This window comes from Ranitomeya imitator, chromosome 1 (genome assembly GCF_032444005.1).
Source record: "Ranitomeya imitator isolate aRanImi1 chromosome 1, aRanImi1.pri, whole genome shotgun sequence".
Lineage (NCBI taxonomy): Eukaryota > Metazoa > Chordata > Amphibia > Anura > Dendrobatidae > Ranitomeya > Ranitomeya imitator.
Genome location: NC_091282.1, coordinates 750,435,312 through 750,449,025, shown reverse-complemented (window position 1 = coordinate 750,449,025; position 13,714 = coordinate 750,435,312). Strand labels below are relative to the sequence as shown.

The 13,714-nt window shown below is 46.0% G+C and overlaps 1 protein-coding gene across 2 annotated transcripts in view; it reads left to right on the top strand.

Annotated features, from left to right (window-relative positions):
* The window catches only part of TDRD9 (tudor domain containing 9), a 405,241-nt gene that overhangs the window by 207,663 nt on the left and 183,864 nt on the right, over positions 1 to 13,714 (top strand). For both annotated transcript variants that reach the window (XM_069734376.1, XM_069734388.1), the window contains 7 exons: positions 1,006 to 1,110; positions 1,196 to 1,293; positions 2,338 to 2,469; positions 3,043 to 3,205; positions 3,288 to 3,351; positions 3,444 to 3,507; positions 3,586 to 3,630. In XM_069734376.1, coding sequence (XP_069590477.1) covers positions 1,006 to 1,110; positions 1,196 to 1,293; positions 2,338 to 2,469; positions 3,043 to 3,205; positions 3,288 to 3,351; positions 3,444 to 3,507; positions 3,586 to 3,630 — 671 coding nt within the window. The remainder of the gene's footprint in view (positions 1 to 1,005; positions 1,111 to 1,195; positions 1,294 to 2,337; positions 2,470 to 3,042; positions 3,206 to 3,287; positions 3,352 to 3,443; positions 3,508 to 3,585; positions 3,631 to 13,714) is intronic.

Sequence of the window (13,714 nt, the reverse complement as noted above, 5' to 3'; positions counted from 1 at the left end):
TGCAAGGTGTACTGGCCTGTCTCCTGGTAGTGCCTCCAGCCTCTGGATACTACGCTGACAGACACAGCAAACCTTCTTGCCACAGATCACATTGATGTGCCATCCTGGATGAGCTGCACTACCTGAGCCACTTGTGTGGGTTGTAGAGTCCATCTCATGCTACCACAAGTGTGAAAGCACAACCAACATTCAAAAGTGACCAAAACATCAGCCAGAAAGCATTGGTACGGAGATGTGGTATGTGGTTCCCACCTGCAGAACCACTCCTTTATTGAGTGTGTCTTGATAATTGCCAATAATTTCCATCTGTTGTCTATTCCATTTGCACAACAGCTTGCAAAATTGATTGTAAATCAGTGTTACTTCCTAAGTGGACAGTTTGATTTCACAGAAGTTTGATTTACTTGGAGCTATATTCTGTTGTTTAAGTGTTTCCTTTATTTGTTTGAGCAGTGTATTTTGTGGTAGATTGGCTCACGCGGCCAGACCACACCCTAGGGTGGAGATAAGATGGACAACCTCCCACCAGCTCTGATTGTCCACAAAAACCCAGCACTTCAACAAAATGGCTCATTAACCCCTCTCAACACTTTGTGCTGGAGGAAAACATCTGGGTTTTAAATAACTGAACCCAATAGCCTCAGAGAAACATATCTCCCCTCCAGCACCTTTCCAGTGTCTATCTCGCTTATATTTATTGTGACAAAGTAAATCTCCTATCTATCTATTATACACTGTGGCCTCTGACACGTGTGTATATAAAACGTGTCCCCTGATTCCATGTATATTTATACACTGTGCCTCCCCCATAGGTATGTATGTGTGTGTATACGTGTATTTTGACAGTGTCGCTGTGAGTTTCCATCTTGCTCCTCAGACATGAATCAGATTCCAGCCATATAACTTGAGCATTTACCACAATTACCATTTACGTTTGCAATATTAAAGACAAAAAAACTTTTCTTTGGCACTTTTTCATCTAATTTTGATGTGTTAAATCTCCAGTGATTGACTTTTGTTTGACCAAAATCCTTGTATGTGACGAAGACACAAACTACCAGAGCCTGAGACTGAGCTGGTCTGCCAAGACCAGCTGTGATCAGAGGAAAGGTACTACTCCACAATAATGACACCCATGGTCAAAGGCGTATGATTTGTGAATGGCAGACTGTCATGTACTTGAACTTCCTTTCAGGCCGAGCTGGACGTGTTTCAAAAGGATATTGCTACAGACTTGTACAAAAAAACTTCTGGAAGGATGTCATACCTGAAAACGTGGTCCCAGGGATGCTGGTTTGTTGTCCCATTTCAGCTGATTTCCTTGTTTGTTTTTTTCAACACTTATAAATCTACGAGATGGTGGCCCGATTCTAACGCATCGGGTATTCTAGAATATGCATGTCCACGTAGTATATTGCCCAGCCACGTAGTATATTGCCCAGCCACGTAGTATATTGCCCAGCCACGTAGTATATTGCCCAGCCACGTAGTATATTGCCCAGCCACGTAGTATATTGTCCAGCCACATAGTATATTGCCCAGCCACGTAGTATACAGCACAGAGCCACGTAGTATACAGCACAGAGCCACGTAGTATATTGGCCAGCCACGTAGTATACAGCACAGAGCCACGTAGTATATTGCCCAGCTACGTAGTATATTGCCCAGCCACATATGCAACAGGTTAAAAAATAAACATACTCACCATCCGAGGGCCCCTTGTAGTCCTGTCGCCTGTGTGCGGTGCACACGGCAGCTTCCTGTCCCAGGGTTGGTATGAGCGCAGGACCTGTGATGATGTCGCGGTCACATGACCGTGACGTCATGGCAGGTCCTTCTCGCATAGCATCCTTAGCACCGGAACCTGCCGCTTGCACTGCCGAGGACAGGGCGACACGTCGGAGGGTGAGAATAACGTTTTTTTTATTATTATTTGTAACAGTAGATCTTTTTACTATTGATGCTGCATACGCAGCATCAATAGTAAAAAGTTGGTCACACAGGGTTAATAGCTGCGTAAACTTGGTGCGTAACGGTAATGTTGGCATTAACCCTGTGTGAGGGCTGACTGGAGGGGAGTACGGAGCGGGCACTGACTGCGGGGAGGAAGGAGCGACCGTGTTGCTGCCGGACTGCGCCCGTCGCTGATTGGTCATGGCAGTGGTTGTGGGCGTTTTGCCACGACCAATCAGCGACTTGGATTTCCATGACAGACAGAGGCCGCGACCAATGAATATCCGTGACAGACAGACAGACGGAAGTGACCCTTAGACAATTCAATTATATAGTAGAAGTCTCTTATATGACACTTCTTTTTTTTTTTTATATGTCTTTCAGCGAAGACCTTTGGGGAATACCATCCTGAAGGTGAAGCTCCTTGACATGGGCGAGCCGAGGGCGTTGCTCGCTACAGCGCTCTCACCTCCTAATGTTTCTGACATAGAACGCACCATACTTTTGCTCAAGGAGGTAAGTGTCTGGTTATTTTAGAAGGACAAAGCTAAACTTAGACTGTAAGTATGTTGTTGTTTTTTTCTGCTGCAAATCTTTGGTTTATCTTTGTAGCTGATTTTTCCATGTTTTTTTTTAATTTTTTTAAAGTCAGTATTAGAAGTCATGATATGTTACTCCTATGATGGTATATGAGTAGGGAGGTTGTCTTGATGGGACATGTACATAAGTATAGTTAATAAAATTGGTGTAAGTGAAGTCCCAAGACCCGGTCAGTAATTTGTGGCCACTGTACTGGAGCCGCCTCCTTTCTTTCTGCATCCACGGCTCTTTTTTTGATTAGCCGGCCTGGCATGATGCACATGTGACGTCACATCAGGCTAACTAATGAAGAGGCGTGGATGCTGGCCAAGATAATAGGCAGTTTGCTGGGCTCCTGTCTAGCAGCCACAGCTTGGAGATGCAGCTGCTGGACCGGGTCCCACAAATCGATTTGCACAATCTCTGAAGATTGACATATACTTTTACAAAGCTGTACACACCTGGTAAAAGTAAGACATGTTCGCTGACATGTTTGTTTTTTATCCACAGGTTGGCGCTCTTGCAGTTAGTGGTAAAGATGAAGAGAATCCATATGACGGAGAGCTCACGTTCCTGGGGAGAATTCTTGCACACTTGCCTGTTGACTTGATGCTTGGAAAACTTGTAGTCCTCGGCCATGTGTTTGGATGTCTGGATGAGTGTCTGATTATAGGTAGCCCCAGAAGATTAGGTGTAAGGTTGTGTTTGACCGTGTTATTGGTAAAGCCAAACTCGTACCTCTTTCTGCTTCACAGCTGCAGCACTGTCACTCAGAAATTTCTTTGCGATGCCATTTAAGCAGCATCTGGATGGATATCGGTAGATATTCCATAGTAATGAAGTATAATTTATTTTTTTCTTTTTAACATTTTGCATGTAGCTAACGTCGATATCTGTCACTTTATTGATAGGAGCAAGCTAAGTTACTCTGGGCATAGCAGAAGTGATTGCATCGCACTTGTAGATGCCTTCAGGGTAAATTTCTAGTGTTATAATCTTATCTCATTTGTCAGAGACTTGTGGAATATACTTGTGTTTTTTTTTTCTCTGCAGTACTGGCAAGAATGCAAGGAGAGAGGTGATCTTAGACTTCCCAAGGTATGCAACACTGAATCCACTGTATGAAAAAAATAAATAAAAATTCCTTCGTAGTACACAGCGTCAATGGTGTTATCAATTATTACATTAATGCCGTAGCATTTATATAGGGGAACCTAGCCACTATTTTATTTATACTAGGCAAGTGTGGCCTAGATTAATGTTTATTTTAACTGTTATTTAATTTGCGAATGACTGCAATGCACCCTTGGCGTGGCCTATGCATTGGTCACGCCTTCCTATTTGCATAATAAAGTTGGTACCTTGCATATATGGAATTGTCTCTAATGCCTGGACTGAATGACATGACTTCTGTCTGTTCCTGCGCACTGACCCTGGATGATCGCGGTGGTGGACTCTGTCAGTGTGGGTGCGCACACAATGGCTGCGGGTGAACTCTGATCTCTCTTCCGAGGGGCCAGACATCAGACATGCCCTCATTTGAATATCGAATTAAAGTTAATTTTTTATTAAATATTAGGTTAAGCTTTACTTGTTTGCTATGAGTTAAAGGGAACCCGTCACCAGGAATATCACTGTTAACCTGCAGATATGGAGCTAATCTGCAAGTTAGCAGCATTATGCTGTCTGGCACCTGTACACAGCTGGATGCAGTGGGGAGAAAAATCTTTATTCTCCAGCATTTAGTATTCAGTCATAGGGGTGGGAAGGTGCTGGTTCACTCACCACTTTGAGCATACAGATAATCCCCTGTAGCCGCGTCCCCATCCCTCACAGACCCTGGCTCTGCATTGCGCCCGGGTGTCAGGGCTGGGGGGCACGGTTAGTGTCCGCTCTGTATCTTCAGATCAGTGACTGATCCGACGCCACCCCCACTCCTATGACTGAGTAGCAAATGCTGGTGAGGAGAATAAATATCATTATCTCTCTGCTGCACTTGGCTGCGTGCAGGTGCTGGACAGGATCATAATGCTGTTAACCTGCAGATTAACCCCATATCTTCAGCATAACAGCATTATTCCTGGTGACTGGTTGCCTTTAAATAGGGTCTAGGTGCTCTATAAAGATATTAAGGCAGCTGAATTGCCATTTTGGGGTAGCAGACTCCCTTTATAGATGAATTAAGTTTTTTTTTAATGAGTAGACAATGGGGCTTTCCACCTTTTTGAGGACCTTTTTTTTTCTTAAATGATCTTTATGCAAAGCAATATGAATTTAAGTGTTTGCTTTCTGTAGACTCTTTTTTGCACTGTATGGTTGCTGACTGCAGAATGTCTTTACTGAAAACCCATCCTGGGGTCCTTCCTGGTATAATGTCCCCCATTTTGGACCCTTTCCTGCTATGATGTCCCCCATCCTGATCTCCTTCCTGGTATCATGTCTCTCAACCTGGGCATCTTCATGGCATTATGTCCACCAACTTGGGCCCCTTCCTGGTATCATGTCTGCCATCCTGTGCCCCTTCCTGATAACGTGTCCCCCCATTTTTGGCCCCTCCCTGGTTTCGTGTCCCCCCATCCTGGGCCCCTTCCTGGTATCATGTCCCCCCCCCCCCCCCATCTTGGGCCCAACAAACAGGCTCTCCATGCATGTATAGTGACTGTGACAAAGCCGCAACACATGCGATCCAAATTCGCTCATCTCTAATCATAGCCCCCTTTCTGGTATCATGTCCCTCTTTCTGGTATCATGTCCCTCTTTCTGGTATCCTTTCCCCCATCCTGGGCCCTTTTCTGATATCATGTCCCCCATCCTGGGCCCCTCTCTGGTATCATGTCCCCCATCCTGGGCTCCTTTCTGGTTTCATGTCCCCCATCCTGGGTCCCTTTCTGGTATCATGTCCCCCATCCTGGGCTCCTTTCTGGCATCATGTCTGTTGTGAATTCTGTGGCAGAGCTCCCTCCTGTGGTCACAAGTGGTACTTCGGCTGATTCTCTCTGTGAGCTTCCGTTAGTGGAGGAGAGTGGTACTGCGGCTTCTGAGTTTCCTTCCTCAGGTGATGTGGTGAAGTCGTTAGGTTTTGCTCTATTTAACTCCACCTAGTGCTTTGATCCTGGCTTCCAGTCAATGTTCTAGTATTGGACCTGTCTCCTCCTGGATCGTTCCTGTGGCCTGCTGCTCTGCATAGCTAAGTTCCGCTTTTGCTATTTTGTTTGCTGTTTTTTCTGTCCAGCATTGCTTTTTTGTTTTTTCTTGCTTGCTGGAAGCTCTGGGACGCAGAGGGTGTACCTCCGTGCCGTTAGTTCGGTACGGAGGGTCTTTTTGCCCCCCTTTGCGTGGTTGTTTGTAGGGTTTTGTGTTGACCGCAAAGTTACCTTTCCTATCCTCGCTCTGTTCAGAAAGTCGGGCCTCACTTTGCTAAATCTATTTCATCTCTACGTTTGTCTTTTCATCTTAACTCACAGTCATTATATGTGGGGGCTGCCTTTTCCTTTGGGGTATTTCTCTGAGGCAAGGTAGGCTTATTTTCTATCTTCAGGCTGGCTAGTTTCTCAGGCTGTGCCGAGTTGCATAGGGAGCGTTAGGCGCAATCCACGGCTGCCTCTAGTGTGTGTTGGAGAGGATTAGGGATTGCGGTCAGCAGAGTTTCCACGTCTCAGAGCTCGTTCTATATTTTTGGGTTATTGTCAGGTCACTGTAGGTGCTCTGACTTCTATGTCCATTGTGGTACTGAATTACTAGATCATAACACATGTCCCCCATTCTGGGCCCCTTTCTGGTATCATGTCCCCCCTTCTGGGCCCCTTTCTGGTATCATGTCCCCCATCCTGGGCCCATTTCTGATGTCATGTCCCCCATCTTGGGCCCCATTCTGACATCATGTTCCCCCATCCTGGGCCCCTTCCTGGTATCATGTCTCCCCATCCTAGGCCCCTTCCTGCTGTAGATAAGCCCCCGATGTAACCTAAAAGATAAGAAAAACAAGTTAGATTATACTCACCCAGGGGCGGTCCCGGTTCGGGAACAATTGGCGTCGCAGGTCCGGGTCCAGTGCCTCCCATCTTCATACGATGTCGTCATCCTTCTTGCTTCTTTTGCGGCTCCTGCGCAGATGTACTGATTTACCCTGTTTAGGGCACCGTAAAGTACTGCAGTGCGCAGACGTTGGGCCTCTCTGACCTTTCCCGGCACCTGCGCACTGCAGTACTTTGCTCTGCCCTCAACAGGGCAGAGAATAACGCCTGTGCAGGAGCCGCGACAGGACAAGGAAGAGGACTTCATTGCATGAAGATGGGAGGTGCCGGACCGCCCCTGGGTGAGTATAATCTAACTTATTTTTCTTATCTTTCAGGTTACATCGGGGGCCTTATCTACAGCATTACAGAATGCTGTAGATATGCCTCTGATGGCAGTGGCTGCAGTTTATAGGGCCAAAATAAGGTGGCAGATTCTCTTTAACCCCTTTCTGACATTAGACGTACTATCCCGTCGAGGTGGGGTGGGCCCCTATGACCACCGACGGGATAGTACGTCATATGCGATCGGCCGCGCTCACGGGGGGAGCGCGGCCGGGTGTTAGCAGCCTATCGCAGCTGACATCCGGCACTATGTGCCAGGAGCGGTCACGGACCGCCCCGGCACATTAACCCCCGGCACACCGCGATCAAACATGATCGCGGTGTGCCGGCGGTGCAGGGAAGCATCGCGCAGGGAGGGGGCTCCCTGCGGGCTTCCCTGAGCCCCCCGCAGCAACGCGATGTGATCACGTTGCTGCGAGGGTCTCCCTACCTCCCTCCCTGTAGCAGGCCCGGATCCAAGATGGCCGCGGCATCCGGGTCCTGCATGGAGGAAGGTGGCTTCACAGAGCCTGCTCAGAGCAGGCACTGTGAAGCCTGCAGTGGTCTGAGACAATAAAAGTACACATATTTAGTATCACCGCGTCCTTAACGGCCTGACCTATAAAACTGGCCCACTAGTTAACCCCTTCAGTAAATACCGTAAGAAAAAAGAGGCAAAAAACAACACTTTATTATCATACCGCCGAACAAAAAGTGGAATAACACGCGATCAAAAAGACAGATATAAATAACCATGGTACCGCTGAAAACGTCATCTTGTCCCGCAAAAATCGAGCCACCATACAGCATCATCAGCAAAAAAATAAAAGTTATAGTCCTGAGAATAAAGCGATGCAAAAATAATTATTTTTTCTATAGAATAGTTTTTATCGTATAAAAGCGCCAAAACATAAAGAAATGATCTAAATGAGGTATCGCTGTAATCGTACTGACCCGAAGAATAAAACTGCTTTATCAATTTTACCAAACGCGGAACGGTATAAACGCCTCCCCCAAAAGAAATTCATGAATAGCTGGTTTTTAGTCATTCTGCCTCACAAAAATCGGAATAAAAAGCGATCAAAAAATGTCACGTGCCCGAAAATGTTACCAATAAAAATGTCAACTCGTCCCGCAAATAACAAGACCTCACATGACTCTGTGGACCAAAATACGGAAAAATTATAGCTCTCAAAATGTGGTAACGCAAAAAATATTTTTTGCAATAAAAAGCGTCTTTCAGTGTGACGGCTGTCAATCATAAAAATCTGCTAAAAAAACCCGCTATAAAAGTAAATCAAACCCCCCTTCATCACCCCCTTAGTTAGGGAAAAATTAAAAAAAAGTATTTATTTCCATTTTCCCATTAGGGCTAGGGTTAGGGCTAGGGTTGGGGCTAGGGTTAGGGCTGGGGCTAGGGTTAAGGCTACAGTTAGGGTTGGGGCTAAAGGTACGGTTAGGGTTTAGATTACATTTACAGTTGGGAATAGGGTTGGGATTAGGGTTAGGAGTGTGTCAGGGTTATAGGTGTGGTTAGGGTTACTGTTGGGATTAGGGTTAGGGATGCGTTTGGATTAGGGTTTCAGTTATAATTGGGGGGTTTCCACTGTTTAGCCACATCAGGGGCTCTCCAAACGCGACATGGCGTCCGATATCAATTTCAGCCAATTCTGCGTTGAAAAGGTAAAACAGTGCTTCTTCCCTTCCGAGCTCTCCCGTGTGCCCAAACAGGGGTTTACCCCAACATATGGGGTATCAGCGTACTCGGGACAAATACAAAACTGGGGGCTAAAAAATAATTTTTGTGGGAAAAAAAAAAGATTTATTTTCACGGCTCTGCGTTATAAACTGTAGTGAAACACTTGTGGGTTCAAAGTTCTCACAACACATCTAGATAAGTTCCCTGGGGGTCTAGTTTCCAATATGGGGTCACTTGTGGAGGGTTTCTACTGTTTAGATACATTAGGGGCTCTGCAAACGCAATGTGACGCCTGCAGACCATTCCATCTAAGTCTGCATTCCAAATGACACTCCTTCCCTTCCGAGCCCTCCCATGCGCCCAAACAGTGGTTCCCCCCTACAGGTCCTTCTCAAAAAATTAGCATATAGTGTTAAATTTCATTATTTACCATAATGTAATGATTACAATTAAACTTTCATATATTATAGATTCATTATCCACAAACTGAAATTTGTCAGGTCTTTTATTGTTTTAATACTGATGATTTTGGCATACAACTCCTGATAACCCAAAAAACCTGTCTCAATAAATTAGCATATTTCACCCATCCAATCAAATAAAAGTGTTTTTTAATAACAAACAAAAAAACCAACAAATAATAATGTTCAGTTATGCACTCAATACTTGGTCGGGAATCCTTTGGCAGAAATGACTGCTTCAATGCGGCGTGGCATGGAGGCAATCAGCCTGTGACACTGCTGAGATGTTATGGAGGCCCAGGATGCTTCAATAGCGGCCTTAAGCTCATCCAGAGTGTTGGGTCTTGCGTCTCTCAACTTTCTCTTCACAATATCCCACAGATTCTCTATGGGGTTCAGGTCAGGTGAGTTGGCAGGCCAATTGAGCACAGTAATACCATGGTCAGTAAACCATTTACCAGTGGTTTTGGCACTGTGAGCAGGTGCCAGGTCGTGCTGAAAAATGAAATCTTCATCTCCATAAAGCATTTCAGCCGATGGAAGCATGAAGTGCTCCAAAATCTCCTGATAGCTAGCTGCATTGACCCTGCCCTTGATGAAACACAGTGGACCAAAACCAGCAGCTGACATGGCACCCCACACCATCACTGACTGTGGGTACTTGACACTGGACTTCAGGCATTTTGGCATTTCCTTCTCCCCAGTCTTCCTCCAGACTCTGGCACCTTGATTTCCGAATGACATGCAAAATTTGCTTTCATCAGAAAAAAGTACTTGGGACCACTTAGCAACAGTCCAGTGCTGCTTCTCTGTAGCCCAGGTCAGGCGCCTCTGCCGCTGTTTATGGTTCAAAAGTGGCTTTACCTGGGGAATGCGGCACCTGTAGCCCATTTCCTGCACACGCCTGTGCACGGTGGCTCTGGATGTTTCCACACCAGACTCAGTCCACTGCTTCCTCAGGTTCCCCAAGGTCTGGAATCGGTCCTTCTCCACAATCTTCCTCAGGGTCCGGTCTCCTCTTCTCGTTGTACAGCGTTTTCTGCCACATTGTTTCCTTCCAACAGACTTACCATTGAGGTGCCTTGATACAGCACTCTGGGAACAGCCTATTTGTTGAGAAATTTCTTTCTGGGTCTTACCCTCTTGCTTGAGGGTGTCAATGATGGCCTTCTTGACATCTGTCAGGTCGCTAGTCTTAAGGCCCCTTCACATTTAGCGACGCTGCAGCGATACCGACAACGATCCGGATCGCTGCAGCGTCGCTGTTTGGTCGCTGGAGAGCTGTCACACAGACAGCTCTCCAGCGACCAACGATGCCGGTAACCAGGGTAAACATCGGGTAACTAAGCGCAGGGCCGCGCTTAGTAACCCGATGTTTACCCTGGTTACCATGCTAAAAGTAAAAAAAAACAAACACTACATACTTACCTACAGCCGTCTGTCCTCCAGCGCTGCGCTCTGCTTCTCTGCTCTCCTCTTGTACTGTCTGGGAGCCGGAAAGCAGAGCGGTGACGTCACCGCTCTGCTTTCCGGCTCACAGCCAGTACAGGAGGAGTGCAGAGCACAGCGCTGGAGGACAGACGGCTGTAGGTAAGTATGTAGTGTTTGTTTTTTTTTACTTTTAGCATGGTAACCAGGGTAAACATCGGGTTACTAAGCGCGGCCCTGCGCTTAGTTACCCGATGTTTACCCTGGTTACCAGTGAAGACATCGCTGGATCGGTGTCACACACGCCGATCCAGCGATGTCTCCAGGGAGTCCAGCGACGAAATAAAGTTCTGGACTTTATTCAGCGACCAACGATCTCCCAGCAGGGGCCTGATCGTTGGTCGCTGTCACACATAACGATTTCATTAACGATGTCGTTGCTACGTCACAAATAGCAACGATATCGTTAACAATATCGTTATGTGTGAAGGTACCTTTACCCATGATGGGGGTTTTGAGTAATGAACCAGGCAGGGAGTTTATAAAAGCCTCAGGTATCTTTTGCATGTGTTTAGAGTTAATTAGTTGATTCAGAAGATTAGGGTAATAGGTCGTTTAGAGAACCTTTTCTTGATATGCTAATTTATTGAGACAGGTTTTTTGGGTTATCAGGAGTTGTATGCCAAAATCATCAGTATTAAAACAATAAAAGACCTGACAAATTTCAGTTGGTGGATAATGAATCTATAATATATGAAAGTTTAATTGTAATCATTACATTATGGTAAATAATGAAATTTAACACTATATGCTAATTTTTTGAGAAGGACCTGTATATATGATGAATCATCGCACTCTGGACAAATTGGGCAACAAATTTTGGGGTCCAATTTCTCCTGTTACCCTCGGGAAAATACAAAACTTTGGGCTAAAAAAATAATTTTTGTGGGAAAAAATGTTTGTTTTATTTTTACGGCTCTGCATTATAAAGTTCTGTGAAGCCCTTGGTGGGTCAACGCGCTCAAAACACATCTAGATAAGTTCCTTAGGGGGTCTACTTTCCAAAATGGTGTCACTTGTGGGGGGTTTCATTGTTTAGGCCAGTGGTCCCCAACTCCAGGCCTCGAGGGCCGCCAACAGTGCAGGTTTTCAGCATTTCCTTAGTATTGCACAGGGGTTGAAATCATCACCTGTGCAGATGATCACATTACCACCGATGCAATACTAAAGAAATCCTGAAAACCTGCACTGTTGGCGGCCCTCGAGGCCTGGAGTTGGGGACCCCTGGTTTAGGCACATCAGGGGCTCTCCAAACGCAACATGACATCCCATCTCAATTCCTGTCAATTTTGCATTGAAAAGTCAAACGGCGCTCCTTCCCTTCCGAGCTCTCCCATGCGCCCAAACAGTGGTTTACCCCCACATATGGGGTATCAGCGTACTCAGGACAAATTGTACAACAACTTTTGGGGTCCAATTTCTTCTCTTACCCTTGGGAAAATAAAAAATTGGGGGCGAAAAGATAATTTTTGTGAAAAAATATGATTTTTTATTTTTACGGTTCTGCATTATAAACTTCTGTGAAGCACTTGGTGGGTCAAAGTGCTCACCACACCTCTAGATAAGTTCCTTAGGGGGTCTACTTTCTAATATGGTGTCACTTGTGGGCGGTTTCAATGTTTAGGCACATCAGGGGCTCTCAAAACGCAACATGGTGTCCCATCTCGATTCCAGTCAATTTTGCATTGAAAAGTCAAATGGCGCTCCTTCGCTTCCGAGCTCTGTCATGCGCCCAAACAGTGGTTTACCCCCACATATGGGGTATCGGTGTACTCAGGACAAATTGTTCAACAACTTTTGGGGTCCATTTTCTCCTGTTAGCCTTGGTAAAATAAAACAAATTGGAGCTGAAGTAAATTTTTTGTGAAAAAAAGTTAAATGTTCATTTTTATTTAAACATTCCAAAAATTCCTGTGAAGCACCAGAAGGGTTAATAAACTTCTTGAATATGGTTTTGAGCACCTTGAGGGGTGCAGTTTTTAGAATGGTGTCACACTTGGGTATTTTCTATCATATAGACCCCTCAAAATGACTTCAAATGAGATGTGGTCCCTAAAAAAAATGTTGTTGTAAAAATGAGAAATTGCTGGTCAACTTTTAACCCTTATAACTCCCTAACAAAAAAAAATTTTGGTTCCAAAATTGTGCTGATGTAAAGTAGACATGTGGGAAATGTTACTTATTAAGTGTTTTGTGTGACCGCAACGCCAGCTGTTTCCCTGCTGTGTAGCCGGCAACGTGTCCTGCAAAACGCAACGCAGACACAAAGCTGACACATTGGCGGGTGTTTTTCTCTGTGCAGCTAGTACTTCCGGGCACCAACTGGCAGTATTAGAGCCCAGGGTCTGCAGGAGGAGCAGAGTGTAGGCCAAAGCCTGCACTGGAGCAAGTTGAAAGGGAATCTTTAACCCCCCAACCCCCCACCCCTCAGAGGCGTTTGTTGCTGAAAGAGCCATCTTGTACAGCACTAATGCTGCAAAAGGAAAAGTTGGCTCTTTTAATTATGCTCCTTGCAAACGCTGAACTAGACACTCATGTAATGTGTCCCAGAAGAGGCCGGAAGGAGGTGAGTGAGAGGCGAGGATATGCACTGCGCATGCCCATGGATCCCAGGCCCGCAGTGGGATTACATTAGACGACACTTGCCTTGGGCAGAGGCACTGCTTCTGCTCCCTCTTTGTGCAGAGCCTCCTCCACTGCCTCGACGCACTGAGCTGCTTTGTAAAGCACTAGCAGCACTCCTCTCAGTTGGACTGGAGAAGATGATGGAATTCATCAGTGTGTCTTGGTACTCCCGCATTTTACGCTCCCGGGTCAACGGTGTGATGAGGTTTTGTACGTTGTCCCGGTAGCGAGGATCGAGGAGGGTGTACACCCAATAATCAGGCATGTTGAGAATGTGGTCCATGCGGCGGTCATTTCTCAGGCACTGCAGCATGAAATCAACCATGTGCTGCAGACTGCCAACTGGCCAAGAAACGCTGTCCCCTGCTTGAGACGTGATCTCTGCCCGCTCTTCATCACCCCACCCTCGCTGTACACACTGACTACTGGACAATTGTGTAACTCCCTCCTCTGGACGGAGGTCTTCCTCCTCCATTGACTCCTCCTCGTCCTCCTCACAAAGTGTCCCCTGCCTACGCCTTTGTGAGGAACCACGTGGCGCTCACTGTCCAGAAGCTGATGGAAATGGTGAA